Source organism: Astatotilapia calliptera, chromosome 6 (genome assembly GCF_964374335.1).
Source record: "Astatotilapia calliptera chromosome 6, fAstCal68.1, whole genome shotgun sequence".
In the NCBI taxonomy this organism is placed as follows: Eukaryota; Metazoa; Chordata; class Actinopteri; order Cichliformes; family Cichlidae; genus Astatotilapia; species Astatotilapia calliptera.
The window spans coordinates 6,643,657-6,660,110 of record NC_137427.1 but is presented as its reverse complement, the minus strand read 5'-3'; the positions used below and the strand labels follow the sequence as shown (position 1 = coordinate 6,660,110).

Below are 16,454 nucleotides of genomic sequence, written 5' to 3'. Positions count from 1 at the left end.
CGACAGGAGGGGAGTAACATACATAAGCCCCCACACAAAAACTGAGTAAAATAGAAGGTTTTATTACAACTTTAAACAGAAAACTGATAGGGCTGTTCAACAGACCACTGGGAAACCAATTAACACATGTAAAGCAATAACACAAGTAAATGTAAAAGCTAAGGGATAACTAAGGCAAGCTAGCGTCACAAAATTCTAATCAGGCTAAGTTCGAGCATGCATCGAGGATAACACGCAAAGTTCAGCATTATGAACAAGTTCAACAAAGTTCACAGAGGGAGGCACGAAGAGCAAACTGCATGTTTAGTCCTAAGCAGCAGCCACTGAGTGAAGGACCTCCAGCATTTTATTCCCACAGGTGCACACGATCATCCAGTCTTTTCTTCTTGGAGTGTCATGGGATCTCCAATCAGCCAATCGTCCGCATGATCTGGCACACTTCAATCTGCATAAAAGAGGGCTGGCACGGGTCTCCTAGTAACCAATCATCCACGAGGCCTGGCACACTTGGATTTGCATAAAAATAAAAAGGCATTCTCACTCCCAAGGCTCAGTGCCATAACAGGTCATGCACCGCTTAGTGTAGACAGACAGGTCAGGTCAGGAAAATTAGAGTGAATGATGCATTCGGCCGAGCGCGCCACTTTTTGCAGATCTTGTCTGTCCTACTTGGTGCTGTTCCCAAACCAGGTGCCGATGTTTCCCGTCAGGATGCTCTCAATGGTGCAGGAGTAGAAGTTCTTAAGCACCCTCAGTGGCAGACTGAAGTCTCTAAGTCTTCTGAGGTGAGGAAGAAGAGATGCTGGAGGGCTTTCTTGACCAGGGTGTTGATGTGACATGAGTATGACAGGTCTTGAGTGATGTGGACACCCAGGTATCGGAAGCTGTCCACTCTCTGCACTGGTGCACCACTGATGATCACGGGCTTGTAATTCCTCCTGCTTTGTACTGAAGTCCTCCTTAGTCTTTAGGAGGAGGTTGTTCTCCTGGCACCAGTTCTCCAGGTTCCTAATCTCCTCCAGGTATGCCTTCTCGGTGTAGTGTCATCATGCTGTTGTCTGCTGGGAAGGTGGCAGCACGGAGTGGGACAGCAAGCATCTTAATAGACTGGTAAATAGGACCAGCTGTGTCCTACAACAGCTTGCAGTGCTACATCGTGGCTGTAGGTCTACTGCTGAAGTAGGTCCTTCATCTCAACAGCAGTCAGACACAAGTGATAAACATTTTAAAAATACATGTATATATTATGACTTCAGCACTTTATGTATATAAAAAAGGGACTTTATTATTTTAGTATTTTACTGTATATAGCGACCATTTGTACATAGTATAGTATTTTGGCTTTTGTTTGTACAACTTTTTTCTTATTTACTTTATTTTTTCTATTTTCCTATTTCTACGATTCTATATTTTCAGTGTTTCGTTTAATATGTTTGACATTCATTCCTTATATTCATGCTTCACTGTATATAGTCAGACCTTTATTGTAACATTCTTATCATTTCAAAACAATGTACAATATCACAGTAATATAATAATTTCACAAAACACATATTTGCATATTTTTCATAGTTTATATTTTTTCAGGATATTCAGTAGCAATTATAATTCTAAGGACAGAGAGAGACCGAGAACTTCAGTGTTATTTCCCTCATGACCTGTCTCCCCCATATGACCCACTTCCACTATGGGTTACGTCAGATTCCATCCATTCAGTAATTCATCTCTCTTTTTTTGTGTGTGTGTGTGTGTGTGTGTGTGTGTGTGTGTGTGTGTGTGTGTGTGTGTGTGTGTGTGTGTGTGTGTAAGCACAAAGGAGCATACGTGTTAAAAACATATGTGTTTATACCTTGTATTTTAGTATTATTCGTCAGCCTTTGCAGCAGTCATCTGTTGTGTGTGTGGGTATGTGTGTGTACATATGTGTGTATATGCAACCGAGTGCAGCAGTGAGATTCTGTCTTTAGTGTCTATCACTCTACACTAATCCAATTGTGCACAGAGGGAGAGAGAGAGCAAAGGAGAGAGAGAGAGAGAGAGAGAGAGAGAAGGGAGAGAGCATCAGTAGAGGAGCACATACAGCTGGCTGCTCTCCAGTTCTAAATGGCAGCCTGGGTGGGGATATCTATTAGAGACTGAGAGTGCAGTAAACACCCCCACCCCCAAAAAACACAGACACACACACACATGCAAAGAAACCCACTAACACGCCCACTCGCTTAAAACAGGCATATAAACCGGCACTCATTTACACAGACATTTATTTCCACAATGATAAGAGCCAGTGTATCGTTGTCTCTCTCTAAAAAAATAACATTCACTAAGTTGAGCCTTCATAAGATAAAGAGGGACAGAAACTGTAGATACATAAACCAATATGCAATTAGAGTGACAAAATGACTCAGCCTTAGCACTTTTTCTCTCTCTACAGCTCTCCGGCAGGCCTTTTTGAATGTGTGGCAGAATCTTGAGGTCTTGAGTGGTGCTGTGAAAATGTATCTCTTTTTGTGAGAAGATAGGTCCCACAGTGCCATCTGCTGGACACATTCTTTATAATGGCTTCTTAACAGACTAGGATTTATTCAGCGCACACAATCTTCATTTTATGCAGATGATTATTACAAAAATATGGTCCTATCCAACAGTTTTCCAAAATGTTTTATTTCAATGAAAATATTACATTTAGCTATTTATATATACAGAAAAAAAAACTTGTGTCAGTTATATATTTGTTTATGAGGTACACCTATAACACCTCATAAAGTGCAGAGGTAAAGTCGAAGTTACTGTAAGTTACTTACAACTTACAACAACTGCAGACAGCTAAGAAGTAATGAAGCATCCCAAACAGTGGTTGCTTTTATGATAGGAGTCAAAGGCCATAAATTTTGAGAATCAACTAATCGAAACAAATACAAGACAAAAAATTCAAATAATTGCATTGTTGTTTTTATGCTTAGCATCTTTTGAGGTTAGTTGCTTCATCGAGGAGCGTTCCCTTCCAGTTTCTATCAAGTTATTTCTAGCAGATGTGAAAAGATGATATTAGGATTTTTTTTTTAAAGTCAAAATAATAAGAAACAAAAATAAGTATAAAGAAAAGAAATACCTGTAAAAAACCCAAATAATACCTATTTTGCCAGTCAGTGTACTAATAATACAGCAAGTCTCACTTAAGTAACCATAACCTAATTTTTTACTGATGAGAAAAAAAGTCCTTTTCCCTTAAATATTCTTAGTTGAAAAGTTGGCATTGAATCCAAGCATCACAAAGAAAACAGAGGTTCTTGCTCTGATCTGAGTCTCTCAAGACTCACATTTTATTACTTAAGGAATTTCTTATTAAGACATTTGGGTAAGGTGGCCATGTTATATATCACACTTACTAACTTGCAGTCATGTGTTGTAGCCTATACTATGGGAAGTGCAACACATAAAGCATTCCATCATGGCAGTTTTATCACTGTGACTTGTTTACAGTGTTTATATTACAGGCCTGCCAATATCCTGTTTCCCTGACACTAGTGCAGCATATGTGCACAGAGGGTCACTGCGGAGTTTCTGACTTTAGATAAAAACTGATTTCGTGTCAGAAGGCCCAATAACCTCACATTACACAAGCTCTCACCTTCTTAATTTCCTGTTGTAACGGCAATCACTAAATACATTTTAGAGGCAAAATGAGATGTGGTTGTGGTTTCTCAAGATTTTCATGGTAAGCAGGATTGTATTTGTGTCAAAGTGATGTGAAAAAAACAATTAGCAAAAATTGTGATTAGGGAGGAATCAGTCAGTGACAGGATGAGATGAATCAGTGAAGAGCATTAAAAATTCTAATGTCTGTGGGGACTTGGGAGTGGGGGCTGTGATATGAGCTGAGAAGTACTGCTGGGATTTAGTTGTGTGTGTGACTGCTTATGTGTGAAGGGGAATATTTATGGGTGTGTGTGCATGTGAGTCTTCAACAGACAGATGAACAGACAGAAATAGCCGGAAGATGAGAGCGAGATATGGAGGTATATGCATACGAGGGTGGAGGAAGATGGAAGACACTGGGTTTCAGAATGAGAGTGAGCGAAAGGCGAGTAGTACTGACAAAACAATTTAATGGGTGGATTTACTACAACAATAACAAGTGGGAGCTTATATTTCAAGTCAATTTCAAAGTCAGTGTCAGTGCCACTGTTGTTTTTGTGTAAAATTAATTATGTGAGTGGTAATAAATGAGTATGACTGGATCTTTCACCCTGTGTTTTTTTTTCTTTTTTCTTTCATTACACACACCATTACCCTTTGCCAAAGAAATTTCTTGTTGCTGATGATCATTCATCATGTATTGCCAATCTTGGGCTAATTTTGAAACGACATATACAACATAGTGAAATCCTGTTTCTACATCATGAAATAGTCCATTTTAAATGTACCTTTTTATTGTGGTAGTCAGGTACCTATTGCTGCAGAAGGTTGATACCTTATCCATAGTTTTGTGCTAAATATAAGGATACATCCAGTGCCAGTAACCTTGTACAGCATGACTATCTTGCTATCATTACAAGATATAACAGGTTAATTAGAGTTCTTTAGTAGGCTTGTGTTGCCTCAAAGCTACTTATGTTAAATTAACCCAGTTGGCGGCTGACTGAAGTCTTGTAGGATACTTGTCATATAAACATGTGAATGGCATCAAGCCAAAATCTTCAGTGACATTAGTTTAAAACAATTGAGCTGATGGCTGGTAGGATATATGGTGGATAGGCCTGTCATCCAAATACTGTTACAGATACATGAATCTGGATTAGCTTTCAGTAAGCTAACCTAAATTTATTACAAGCATGCTTTAGTTTCCTTTGCGCACACACACACATACAGTGCTTGTTGTAATTGACGCTTGGAGTCTTTTAATGATGAAGACAAATGACTTCATTATTAGGTGTTTTCATGTGTACATGCTTTAGCCATTCTCCTGTTTTCATGTGTGTCTGTGTTCGCGATCTTGTTTTGCAGGTGTGTAGATGTTACTTGTGTCTGCCTTATGGCTGTGTGTGTGTATGTGTATGCAAATTCTAACCTTTACCTTGTTAAAACTCTGTTTCATGAGGTTAATTGCTTCATTTAGCCTAGGTTGTTTGATTTTTTGCGCTTTTAAATTAAACTTATTTTCTCCTGGGTGTGTGTGTGTTTTTAATTTGTGTGTTCTTGCTCATGAGTGTATCAACCAAAGATAAGCTCTCCCAATCATGAGCAGAGGAAGTGAGGGGAGGGCAAAAGCTCACTTCATACTTTCTCCTAATTGTGTTATGCGTCCATATGGCAGAGTTGTACAATCCCATGATTTTAATTTCTCGTCATGTGCAGCTATTATCAGATGCTGTTCATTTGCTAAGCATATTTACCAGAAGCATTATGCTTTCACAGATGAGAGACAGTGAGAAAGAGAACCCCTAATCTGAAAGTAAATTAATGCCTAAATGCATTTAAATCTAAAGAGTTCATCTGGGAATAAATGCACCACTAATGGCATGTTTATGAGTAGAGTCATGCATGTGAATCATGATATAATGGGGCCTGGGGAAGGTCTGCCTAGACAGCATACATGAGATTTTGGCTCTGTGCGCACAGGGTGCTGCAATTCCAATGCTGAGCATTAGGGGGAGGTAAGAGACAGATGGGGCAAATGCAAGTACTCAGTAAGGAATTCAAGAGAAATGAAATGAAAGAATAAATGTAAATGAAAGTAATTATTGAAAACCTCAGGCACCGAGAATAATTTTCAAACACTTTTATGAATCCCTCCACTTTATTTATCGTCCACTGGTCACAATGTTACCATACAAAACTCACTTCCAACATGGAACTGCATTGGGATGTGACTATTTTCAATATGCACACACACATTCAATAACAAAATTAAATACAGTCGTTTAGAAAATAAACAGGGTAGAGGAAAAGAGACACATTGAGTGATATCAAGACATGCAGTGACAAATATAAAAAATAGACATTTTGTTTTCTTTTTCTGTACAAACATACATGGACACATATAAATATATAGAAGTAAAAAAGAGTATTTTTAAAATACAAAGATCAAATTGTACAGTTACATTCCATAATAACAAAACAGGAGACATAGCACAATATTCAAGTGGATTTGCCGTTTTCCACAGACACTGTACAATATTGTACACTGTAAGAGGAGAAATTAGATCACACAACTGTTGCTTTCTCCCTGTGGAGTCTCTTCACGCTGCTGTAAACATTACAAATGAAGAAAGGGTACAGTTTTTGTCGGTGGATTTCCTTTTGAAATCACTCATTCAAGCAACTTTGAGCAATCTGTTCTTTCAGTGCTCACTTTGATGCTTTTAAGTCACCCAGATCACAACTTCAGTGCTGTTTTTTTACCTTTCTCTCAGCACTGAAAGGTAAGGAGAAAATCTGTTAAAAATAAACAAGATGAGCATTACAGTGAATGTGAACTTTTTTTTTCTTCTTTTTTAATGTTGGCACAAGGAACACGCATTTACCATAATGTGGTGAAATATTTCTTCATATCACACAGTGAAACAATGCTATGCCTTCTCTTTTTCTCTAGTTTTGCCTGACATCCTGCAGCAGTTTGTTGATCTCTTGGACCAGCTCGCTTGCATCCATGCCAGCCTCGTGGCGGTTCTCGCTACGCTTGCCACTCTGGTGACCCTGATGGAAAACACCATCAAAGTCATCTTCCTCATAATTCTCTGGAATTTCCTCCATTGCTGGCAGCCACTTTAAGTGTGGAGGCTGGCCACTGGTGGAGGTGGGAGTCGAAGTTGAGGGTGAGGATGAGGAAGAAGTAGAAGAAGAAGGGGAGGAGGAAACATGGTTAGTCCCATTTCCAGACCCACTTCCTGGGTTTAGATAGTGAGTATTGGCTGCCCATGCAGCCACCCCTGGGGGGTAACTGGGACCTTTACCACCTGGCAGCAACCCTCTCCGGTTGTCCTGGGGAACAGCGTTGTTACTGTGGTTACCAACAATGTTGCCACTTCGTCCATTTCCTCTCTCAGTGGTTGATGACGATGAAGTTGGGCTTGTTTCAGTGCATTCGACATAAGAGTCCATATTAGGGGGTAGGAGTCGCTGAAACACAGAGTTCATCTCTGTGAGGAGGGAGCCAGCCCCTCCTCCAGCTGCACACACATCACCTCCTGCTCCAGAGACAACACCTCCAGCTCCTTCCTCTTCATTCCCAGATTCTTTGCCAAAAGTAGAGAAGCTCTTGCGGCGCTCCGAGTCAACGGAGGACTGGTCATCATCGAGCTGAGGCTGCTGGGAGGACTCCTCCCCAGGGATGTACATGTTGTTGCGGTAGTCAGCAGAGGAAGCGGGGGAGGAGAGAGGAGGCATCCAGCACTGGTCAGAGTGTCCCAGGACACGACATTCATCCGTGCACAGTCTCATAGCTAAAGCAGAAAACAAAACAAAAAAAAGGACACTGAGTCAAGAGACGGTTCAACTACAAAAATCTTTAGGACATTCGTCATGCATCAGGCAAAGTAACAACAAAAAGTCTGCAAAACAACTCAAACAAATCATATGTTTAAAAATCCTCAGACAAAACCATTTTTTGTTTGTTTTTTTATGTTTGTCACTTGGTACGGAAAATGTCAACACCCCTGAATAATACAAGCCACAAAGCCTAAGACTGAAGTAAAGAGGGGTGAAAGTGTTATATTTGAAGTGATACACAGTTCAACAGGAGGACAAGGTACTGATTTCTTTAAGGAGCAGGCATGCTGTTGAGTCTGACGAGCCATGCCTTATTCTGTTAGAATGATCCATGTACAATACCTAATTAATATTTCATGGTGCACCACTTCAGTCTTTCATTAAAATCAAAATCACGGCTCTGCTTTGTAGGATTTTTATTTATTTATTTTTCTCTCAGTCTCTTCATATTCCTGTTTAGAGTTCCAGGTAGTGCCAGGTATGAAGACTATGACAGGATTTAAATAAACAAATAGACAAGTGTCAGATCCCACCCAAATGGCATCATAGGCAGCTATTAATGTAATATTTGGCTGCACTTCCAAGTATGTCCACATCTTCCAACTACAAGACTGAGGCAGGGATTTGCTTGTTTGTTCTTTTATCCTATCCAGCATGAAAAAGCACATTTGCCCATCTAAATAGAAAAATCTAAACAAATTAAATCTACTGAAGAGAAACAGTGGTAATCCTCCCTCTCAGCCCATTATCGTCTTCCCCTCCTTTTTCTTTTATATTAGCATAAAAGATAGCAGAAGAGAAAGGGGAGGAGAAGGGTTCCAACACCTCCAAGTCATTTTCAAAGGGAGAACAAAAATAAGATACAGCAGGACTGTCCACATCCACCAATCTCTGTAAAGATTGTAATACATTAACAAAATGAGGGAGCGAAAGAGAGAGAGGGCGAGAGATACTCAGGATCTCACGAAGCAGAAAGCAAAAGAAGGATGGAGTCAGTAAGAGAGAGAATAACATAATTCTAAAAGCAATTACTATGAATTCTCCTCAGTTCAGACATGAAAGTGCACCACTGTCACTCACCAGGGGGAAAAAAAGAGAAAGAAAAGAAAAAGAAGGAGGGGAAAAAAACAGCACTCTGAGACGCATACCGATGAGTGACAGGCGACTCATCTCCGCTCCAGGGAGGATTTTACAGACACGACTCTATCTTAGGGGCAGATAACACACACACACAACCACACACACAGTAACAGCCAGACACACTGTAACCTCTCTCAGTGTGATAACGAGCGTGGAAATGAGGGCTGTGTGGAAGAATGGGGCTGAGTACAATAGGGATTGTGTTGGAAACAGGGTGAATGGAGTGGCTGTAAAGGCAGGTGTACAGACAAATAATGGGCTTAGGCCTGGTGCTGTCCATGGTGCTGAAATTTGTCAGAGAGGCAGTACACTGGGTGCCTAGGTGCGGTCCGCAGGAAGACAGCTTGTTTCAGTTGTAGCTCATTTTCAATTTGAACTGAGAAAGAAATCTCTTATTTCTAAGATCATGAGTGGAAAATGGCCATTTCAACTGACTCAAAGTGAAGCAAGACGCGGAATTAGTCAGAAACCTACAACTGACAACTTCTGCAAAGTACAATAAAACTGAGGTGCAATTATGCTCTGGATGGTGAAGCAATATTTGAGTATGAGTTGCTGCAATAGAAGGTGTTGGGTATGTAAGTCAGCTGACTGGCGCCTAGTCATGCTGTTATGAAGGTGACGCAAAACAGGAAAAGGTGTCATTTTACACAGGGACATAGGCTGAAGAGCTGGGTTGCATCACCAAAATCTCACCTGGGTGGAGTCGATGGTGCATTTCAAGGTGCATCAGGTCAGAAAAGCCCTCCCCCAGCAGCAGTCTGTCCACGGGGGATTCCCGTCCCATGTCACAATCACTGTCCCCCGCCTCGCTGTCCCCACGGCCACTGTCCTTCAGGCTGAACTTGTCCATGTCTTGTAACGCATACCTGTGAGAAGCCATTAAAAAAAAAGACTATGAACACATATAAGTATAGTCTGAAAGTAAGTAGTAGAATTTTACACTTTGGACAAACACAGGTGGCACATTCTGTTTTGCAGGTTAAACAAATCAGTCTGTCCTTAGAGAAGATTAGTGACAAGCAAATTATATCAAACTTAGGGCTGTTTCTGGAATCTGTCAAAACTTGTGACAAGCCTTAACCCATTAATTCTACACGCAGGTAAATTGCATCCATAAATAAATCATAGCAGCCACTAGGGTATCAATAAATATATCATCCAAAGAACATAATCAGATATTATGATGAAAGCAGTGATGGATGCAGACTTTATAACCTGAGCTCCTTTTAGCACAAAGGAATTTTTGTGATATTCAGACATCTAAGGGTTTCACACTTAGAACAGAAGACATTGGTATGACAATTAGAATATGAATAAAAACATTTGGACACCATCAAGTCATGATCTACATGTAACTGATCAACTGACAGGGAAACCTGCACAACGGGTTGTTGACAAATGTCAGACACAATGAAAAACAAGAGGTTTAAAAAGTAAACAAAAGATAATCTTTTTGGGGGGGAAGGGGTGGCTGGGGGGTGGGGGGTAAATTACCTGTAGCTGCGCGAGTATTTGTTGCCACGGAAACTGGGTCTGGGCTGGTACTGGCCCTGATGGAGCATGGACAGAAGCTGTGAGACTTGCTACATCCCAAAAAAAATGACAAAACAAACAAAATAAAACAAACAAAAAGAAACAGAAAGGGGGGGATGAATTACAGATGGAGAATTGAGGAAGGGGAAAAGAGAGACAGACAACACAGAAGACAAAATAATGGATGAGTAAACACAAAATGGATGATGGAGGGGCTGCTAAAAATGGATGAGACAAAATGGATGATGTTAAAACAAAAAGGGGGGGTTGAGGGTGAGTCTAGATGAATATGTAGACATATGACTGGGGGGGTGAGTCATGGTCATGATGGAGGTAATGGTGACAGGGTGTAAACAAGGTAAAGACAAAGACACGTCTATAATCATCAACAGTTTTTAATGAGAATCAGTTTGAACTACAGGGCAGTGTTGATTAAGTCACTGTCATGGAAATGATGAGTTAATTTGCTCAAACAGGGACAGCTGTGTGAGGATGAGAAGGCTGGTGTGTGTGTGTGTGTGTGTGTGTGTGTGTGTGTGTGTGTGTGTGTGTGTGTGTGTGTGTGTGTGTGTGTGTGTGTGTGTGTGCTTGAGAGAGGGAGAAACACTGAGAAAGAAAATTTGGAAAGGGGCTGTGGGATCACATTTGAAATATCTGAAAGTAATTTGTTTCTCTGTGTGTGTGTGTGTGTGTGTGTGTGTGTGTGTGTGTGTGTGTGTGTGTGTGTGTGTGTGCACGCGCACTTACCTCAACTGGTGGAGTTGTGTGTGCCAGTTCCAGGGCAAAGCTCTCTGGAATATGATTGGACGAAATGGTCACTAGGCTGTTCAGGGATTGGCGACTGTGGTGGTTCTGCCTGCTCCCTATCTGGGCTCGTTCCATGGGAGGTGTGGCTGAAGGGGAGCGGTGGTGGGCTCTGATTGGGAGAGTGCCGTTCACTGTGGGGACCAAGGTTATATCACCTTTGTGTATTTGGCGTGAGGGCTTCTTTGGGTGGTGCTGGTGGGTGGATTCTGCTACCCGGCAGTTATAGGAGTGCCTGGTGTCCTTTTTCTCCCGGTTACAGCGAGAAGCAAACACCACCATGATAAACATGAGTGCGACGCAGATGGCTCCCAAGGAGATGATGATAATCAGAGATACATCAAGTGAAGCCTCTCCTTGGTCTGTTACTGACCCGTGGTTCTCAATGGTCTCATGGAGAGTGATTTTCAGAACGGCCTTAGCACTGAGACTCTCACTTCCTTGATCTCTGACCACAACAGTCAGCTCTGCATGGTCATGGGGGAAGTTATCCAGACTAGCATTGGCATGAATCTCACATGTTCGCGGCTCAATCAAGAAGAATCCTTCTTCGTTGCCACTGACTATAGAGCAAATGAGCTCAGCATTGACTCCTGTATCTCTATCAGTTGCCCTAACCACAGTTATTAAGTGTCCAGCCTCTGTAAACTTTGAAGCAGGCACATCTGCAGTGAAGTTCCACAGCTGAGGGACCACAATGACTGGAGGGTTGTCATTTTCATCCAGAATGTTCAGAATAACTGTGGCATTGCTGAGCAGTGCTGGTTTTCCTGCATCCTTTGCTTGCACAATAAAGGCTATACGGCTAACATCCTCTCGATCAAATGTGCGCAGTGCATAGATAGCGCCATTAGAGGGGTCAATGGTGACATAGGTGGAGATAGAACTGCCGTGAACAGAGTTCTCCAAGATGGAGTAGCTCACCTGCCCATTAGAATCCAGGTCAGGGTCAGTGGCCAAGATGGACGTCAGATATGCTCCAGGGGCATTGTTCTCTGATTTAAAGATCTCATATTGCCCCTTCTCAAAACGTGGTGGGTTGTCATTTTCATCAGTTACATGCACAGTGAAATGTTTGACAGTAGAAAGACTTGGAGTCCCTCGATCCTCTGCCACCACAGTCAGGCTGAACTCTGACCTCTTCTCTCTGTCTAGAGTCACATTGGTCAAAATCATGTAGTTGTTCTCATATGTTTTCTGCAATTTGAAGTAGCCTTGACCATGAAGCTTGCACTCCACCTCCCCATTCAGTCCAGAGTCCAAGTCCTCTACCCTGACCAAAGCAACAAATGTGTCCAAAGGCGAAGCTTCAGATACGTAAGCTGCATCTCCATTCCCCTGGGAAGACATGAGAGTGATGCTGATGTCAGGTTTGTTGTCGTTGATGTCTACCACTTTGACCAGGATCTTGCAGTGAGCGGGCATGGAGTTTGGACCCATGTCCTGTGCTTGCACATCGATATCATAAGAATTAGCAGTCTCGTGATCTACGCGCCTGATGAGAGTCAGGTGACCGCTGTCGGGGTTAATTTTGAATGTCTCCATTATTTTCGGAGAAACATGACTGCTAAATGAGTAGACTATTTTGGCGTTTGTGCCCTCATCCGCGTCCGTTGCGTTTAAGTCAATGAGCAGAGTGCCAACAGGTGAATTTTCGGGCAGATTGATGACATATGACGACTTTTCAAAAACCGGACTGTTATCGTTTGAGTCAGTAACACTGATTTTAAGGAGGGTCGAACCCGTTCTCGGGGGAACGCCCCTGTCAGAGGCCGTGTATTGAAGTTCGTAACCAGAGCGCTCCTCCCGATCGAGCTCCCTTAGCACCACCAGCTCAGCATATTTAACCCCATCAGTCCTAGACTGAATGTCAAGCTTAAAGAAGTTGTTTGGTTCTAAGGCATACGAGTACAGTGAATTCTCCCCGACATCGGGGTCTGTGGCGCTGTCCAAGGGAATGCGCGCTCCCACGGCCGCGCTCTCGGAAATCTCAATTGGGATCACGGCGCGAGCGAACTGAGGTGCGTTGTCGTTAATGTCCAACACCTCCACCTCGATGAGAAACAGCTGGAGGTGCTCAGTGGGGAGTGTTAGCACGTCGAACTGAATGGAACAATTCAGATTCTTTTCGCAGAGTTTCTCGCGATCAATTTTGGTCTTGATGCTGATTTCTCCGTCCTGCTCGCGCACATTGAAGAAAGACGAGCTTCCTCGTTGCATAGCTCTAAAGCGGAGCGGCACCGAGCTTGGAAGTTTAGCCAGGACATCCGCGACGTCTTCTTTCAAGCGGGCAATGACAGTGCCAACCTTCTGCTCCTCATAAATCTGATATTTCAGTGTCTTGCCAGTGATGTGCTGCGTCGCCAGTGCCAACACCGCCAGAACTTTCCACATTCTTCGTAGAAAGAGCCCCTTCATTTTGGTCTCCTTTGTATTTTGCTGAACTCCGAAATAAGTCCAAAGGAATTACTGCAAAATGCAGTGGAGATCTGTTCCAGTTTCAACTTATTAAATGATGAGCTCGCTGATTCAGTAGCATTGCTTTCTCCACTGGGCAAGGGGAAAAACACCCGATTGTTAAATGTAAGCTTGCTTAAGTTGCTCTAATTTCCATAAAACCATCCGAATGTGTTTCTGTCTGTACTCCGTTGTCATACAGATCTGTTGCGCGCATCCAGTGTGCGGGGGAACCAGCGGAGTTCCACTGAAATCTGTGCGCCTTTCTCTCTCTCCTCCCTGCCTCTGGTCTGTGCGCCGTGCGCTCTCTTTCGCTCCCTCTCTCTATTTGAGGTGCCTCTGCACACAGAGTTTCCCAAAATAACCGCCTCAAACGAACTAGTTGTAGATCAGCCACGACCCTTTTTTCACATCCCAGGAAAGACAAATGATCCTTAAATCAAAAGCTGGCTGGTAGCCACTCAAACTCCGAAAAGAGAGGAAAGGGGAGGCGCAAGAGGGAGGAAAGGGATAAAGTGTGTGTGTGTGTGTGTGTGTGTGTGTGTGGGGGGGGGGGGGGGTAAAAACCCCGCCCTGTGGGGGTTCACTTTCACCACTTTTCAGAGTAACGACTACGCATCTACAATGGACAGAGTAGAAAATAAACTAAAAAATACCATACTGAAATTGCTTCCCCCGTTGCTATAAAACCCCGGGAAGGTTTACGAGTTTCTCGCTTCGGGTCTGTTCTCTCCAGACAGCGCGGAGACACAAAGAGTCTAAATTATCATTAAACAAGAAAGATATACAGTCACATTCATCTTTAGCTTTGTAAGTCCCTATACTTGAATCACTGATAGACACACCTAGTCGAGCTATAACCAGCTGTCACCACACACACTCCTGCTAAATGATTGACGCACCGGGTGTCTCGGCGTTAGTGCATATGCGTGCCACCAGCTTGTACTGTACCAAGTCTTTTTCTGCTCTTTCAAGTGGCAGCTGACTACCCCCTTCTCCATGCTCATACACTTTGTAGGAGATGTGTTCAGCGCAATATATTTTTTCACATGTGCCTCATCTGTAACTGTCTATGGGTGAGGGTATAAGCCGGGTAAGCTGTGTGGCGAATCGCGTTGAAAGGAAGCCGGACTCTAATGAATGCCTTAAAAGAGTTGGTCACGCCGAGGAACAGCTCTGTCCCCGTGCACAAATCTGTTTAACATCAAACTCCCCGCAGGATGGGTTTCTGATAAGCATCCACAATTCTATAGTTTGGGCATGTATTTTTCTGTTCACTAGAAAAAGGGGAAAAAAATCTAATTGGCGCAAATGTGCAAACAGGCCAGAGAATCAAACATAAACAGAGAAATGAATAAAAGCACGAACAGAAAGGGAGAGAGAGATCTAAGGTTTACAATGTGCACAACTGGGATGTGCATTCTGGAGACCATCTGGCGCGGTTTGTTTGGCACCGGGACCCAGCGATTACAGCCGACCAAACAAGACTCCAGCGGAGCCACGAACCCCACACAACTGTGAGGAAATGAGTTGTCATGGGGGATTGTAGAGTACCAAGCAGCTTTTCCAGAGCTGTACTCGCGTGTTCGCTCGCGTGCTTGTCCGTGTTTCTTGTGTGTGCGTCAAAAAAGACAGAGAAAAAGCGCTCATCAGAGCTTCAGTCACCAAAACTCCTCATACATATTGAAATGAAATATTATAGAACACACCGAAGATGAGACACTAATGACCATCTGGAGCAGAAAGAACACAACCTTCACCTAAAAGAAACTAAGCTCAGAACGGCCTCGTTCACCTCCACTTATCACAGTCTTTGGAAATTTCTCAGTCAACACTTTCAAAACCACTGAAAGCGTTGACCCGAAGTTAACCTTAAGAAATAAATAGATACAGTATCTCAAAAACAAATCAATAAAGTACTAACAGTTGCTAAACCCACTGCTGCAATAGAAATTAGATATACACACCATCACTGAGCATAATGATGTTATCCATATGAACTAGGTTATTCAGGCTAGTCTTTAAAGCAACGCATCTGCACCGCTTCTACAACTTTTTACGAATTACCCCGAAAACTATGGTTTATTAAAAAATTCTAAAAGTGCATAGACACCAACCAGAAGCTCCTCTTTTGAACCCACAGCCTTAAATTGGCGGAAAACCTTTATTCCCGCTCCCTGTCTATTCATCGCCTGAGCCATGTCTGCAAAATGTTTGCATTCACCCGTCTTTTGCACATCTTTAACCATAATGCACTGAGTATTTAAACAGGTTTGATACGGACACCCAACATTTCCATAGCTCCAAATGCTCACAATGCAGTAATGCAATTACTCCCGGCGTCCCGGAGAAGCTAATCACATTTGGAGAACAAAGTCAGCTCTGGAGTTTATGGAAGAAGGAAGCAAAAGAAAGAGAAAGTGGCGGAGGGGGTGCGGGTGCGTGGGGTCTTAAACACTGCGCAGAATAAAAACAATTAATATATAGAGGGGGTATAATCTAAGTAAAAAGCAGATGGAGGCTTAATACATTTAGCTACGCTGCATAACCCGAAGAGCCGAGCAAACATGATCTTTAGTGCTTAAGGACACCCATTGAGCTGCAAATATTCATTCTTTACAGCAGGTGCAAAGATGCCATGTCTCTTGGATTTTGGTTTTGTTTAACTTCTTCTGCTCCCGTCCCCAAAGATAATTTTATTGATCCATGGGTTGTTCTAAAGCCCAGTTCGGTCTCCACAAATGCATGCGATCAGCACAAACAAACAAATAGCTCCAGTGCCCGTGTGCAGCTCTCTTCATTATGCTTGCCTAACAATTGCCTCCGTGTGTTCGGGCCTTGTAGTCATAAAGTAATAGTGTGAATTAAACGTCTGCCGCCAACATTAATGACAATCCACTGCCATATCCCCCTCCCTCGAAGTCAACAGGCGCAGCAGGTGGAGCGGCCTTAGAAATCTGCCTCTGGACCCCGGTCGCTTCAGATTGGAGTCAAGAGGAATGCATGTGGTTGTGTGTGCGCGCGGTGCG

General features: G+C 42.7%; 1 protein-coding gene across 2 annotated transcripts; it reads right to left on the bottom strand.

Moving 5' to 3' along the window:
* Positions 1-5,778: 5,778 nt before the first annotated feature.
* On the bottom strand, positions 5,779-13,865 carry pcdh18a (protocadherin 18a). 2 transcript variants are annotated; one of them, XM_026169917.2, is made up of 4 exons: positions 10,912-13,865; positions 10,126-10,214; positions 9,325-9,497; positions 5,779-7,442 (listed from the first exon to the last, which is right to left on the bottom strand). In XM_026169917.2, the coding sequence occupies exons 1-4, from the start codon at positions 13,384-13,386 to the stop codon at positions 6,589-6,591; spliced, it is 3,591 nt and encodes a 1,196-aa protein (XP_026025702.1). In that variant the 5' UTR covers positions 13,387-13,865; the 3' UTR covers positions 5,779-6,588. The 2 variants fall into 2 exon arrangements, with proteins under 2 accessions (XP_026025702.1, XP_026025703.1); XM_026169918.2 differs by having other exon boundaries at positions 10,126-10,181; positions 10,912-13,864.
* Between the last annotated feature and the right edge of the window lie 2,589 nt (positions 13,866-16,454).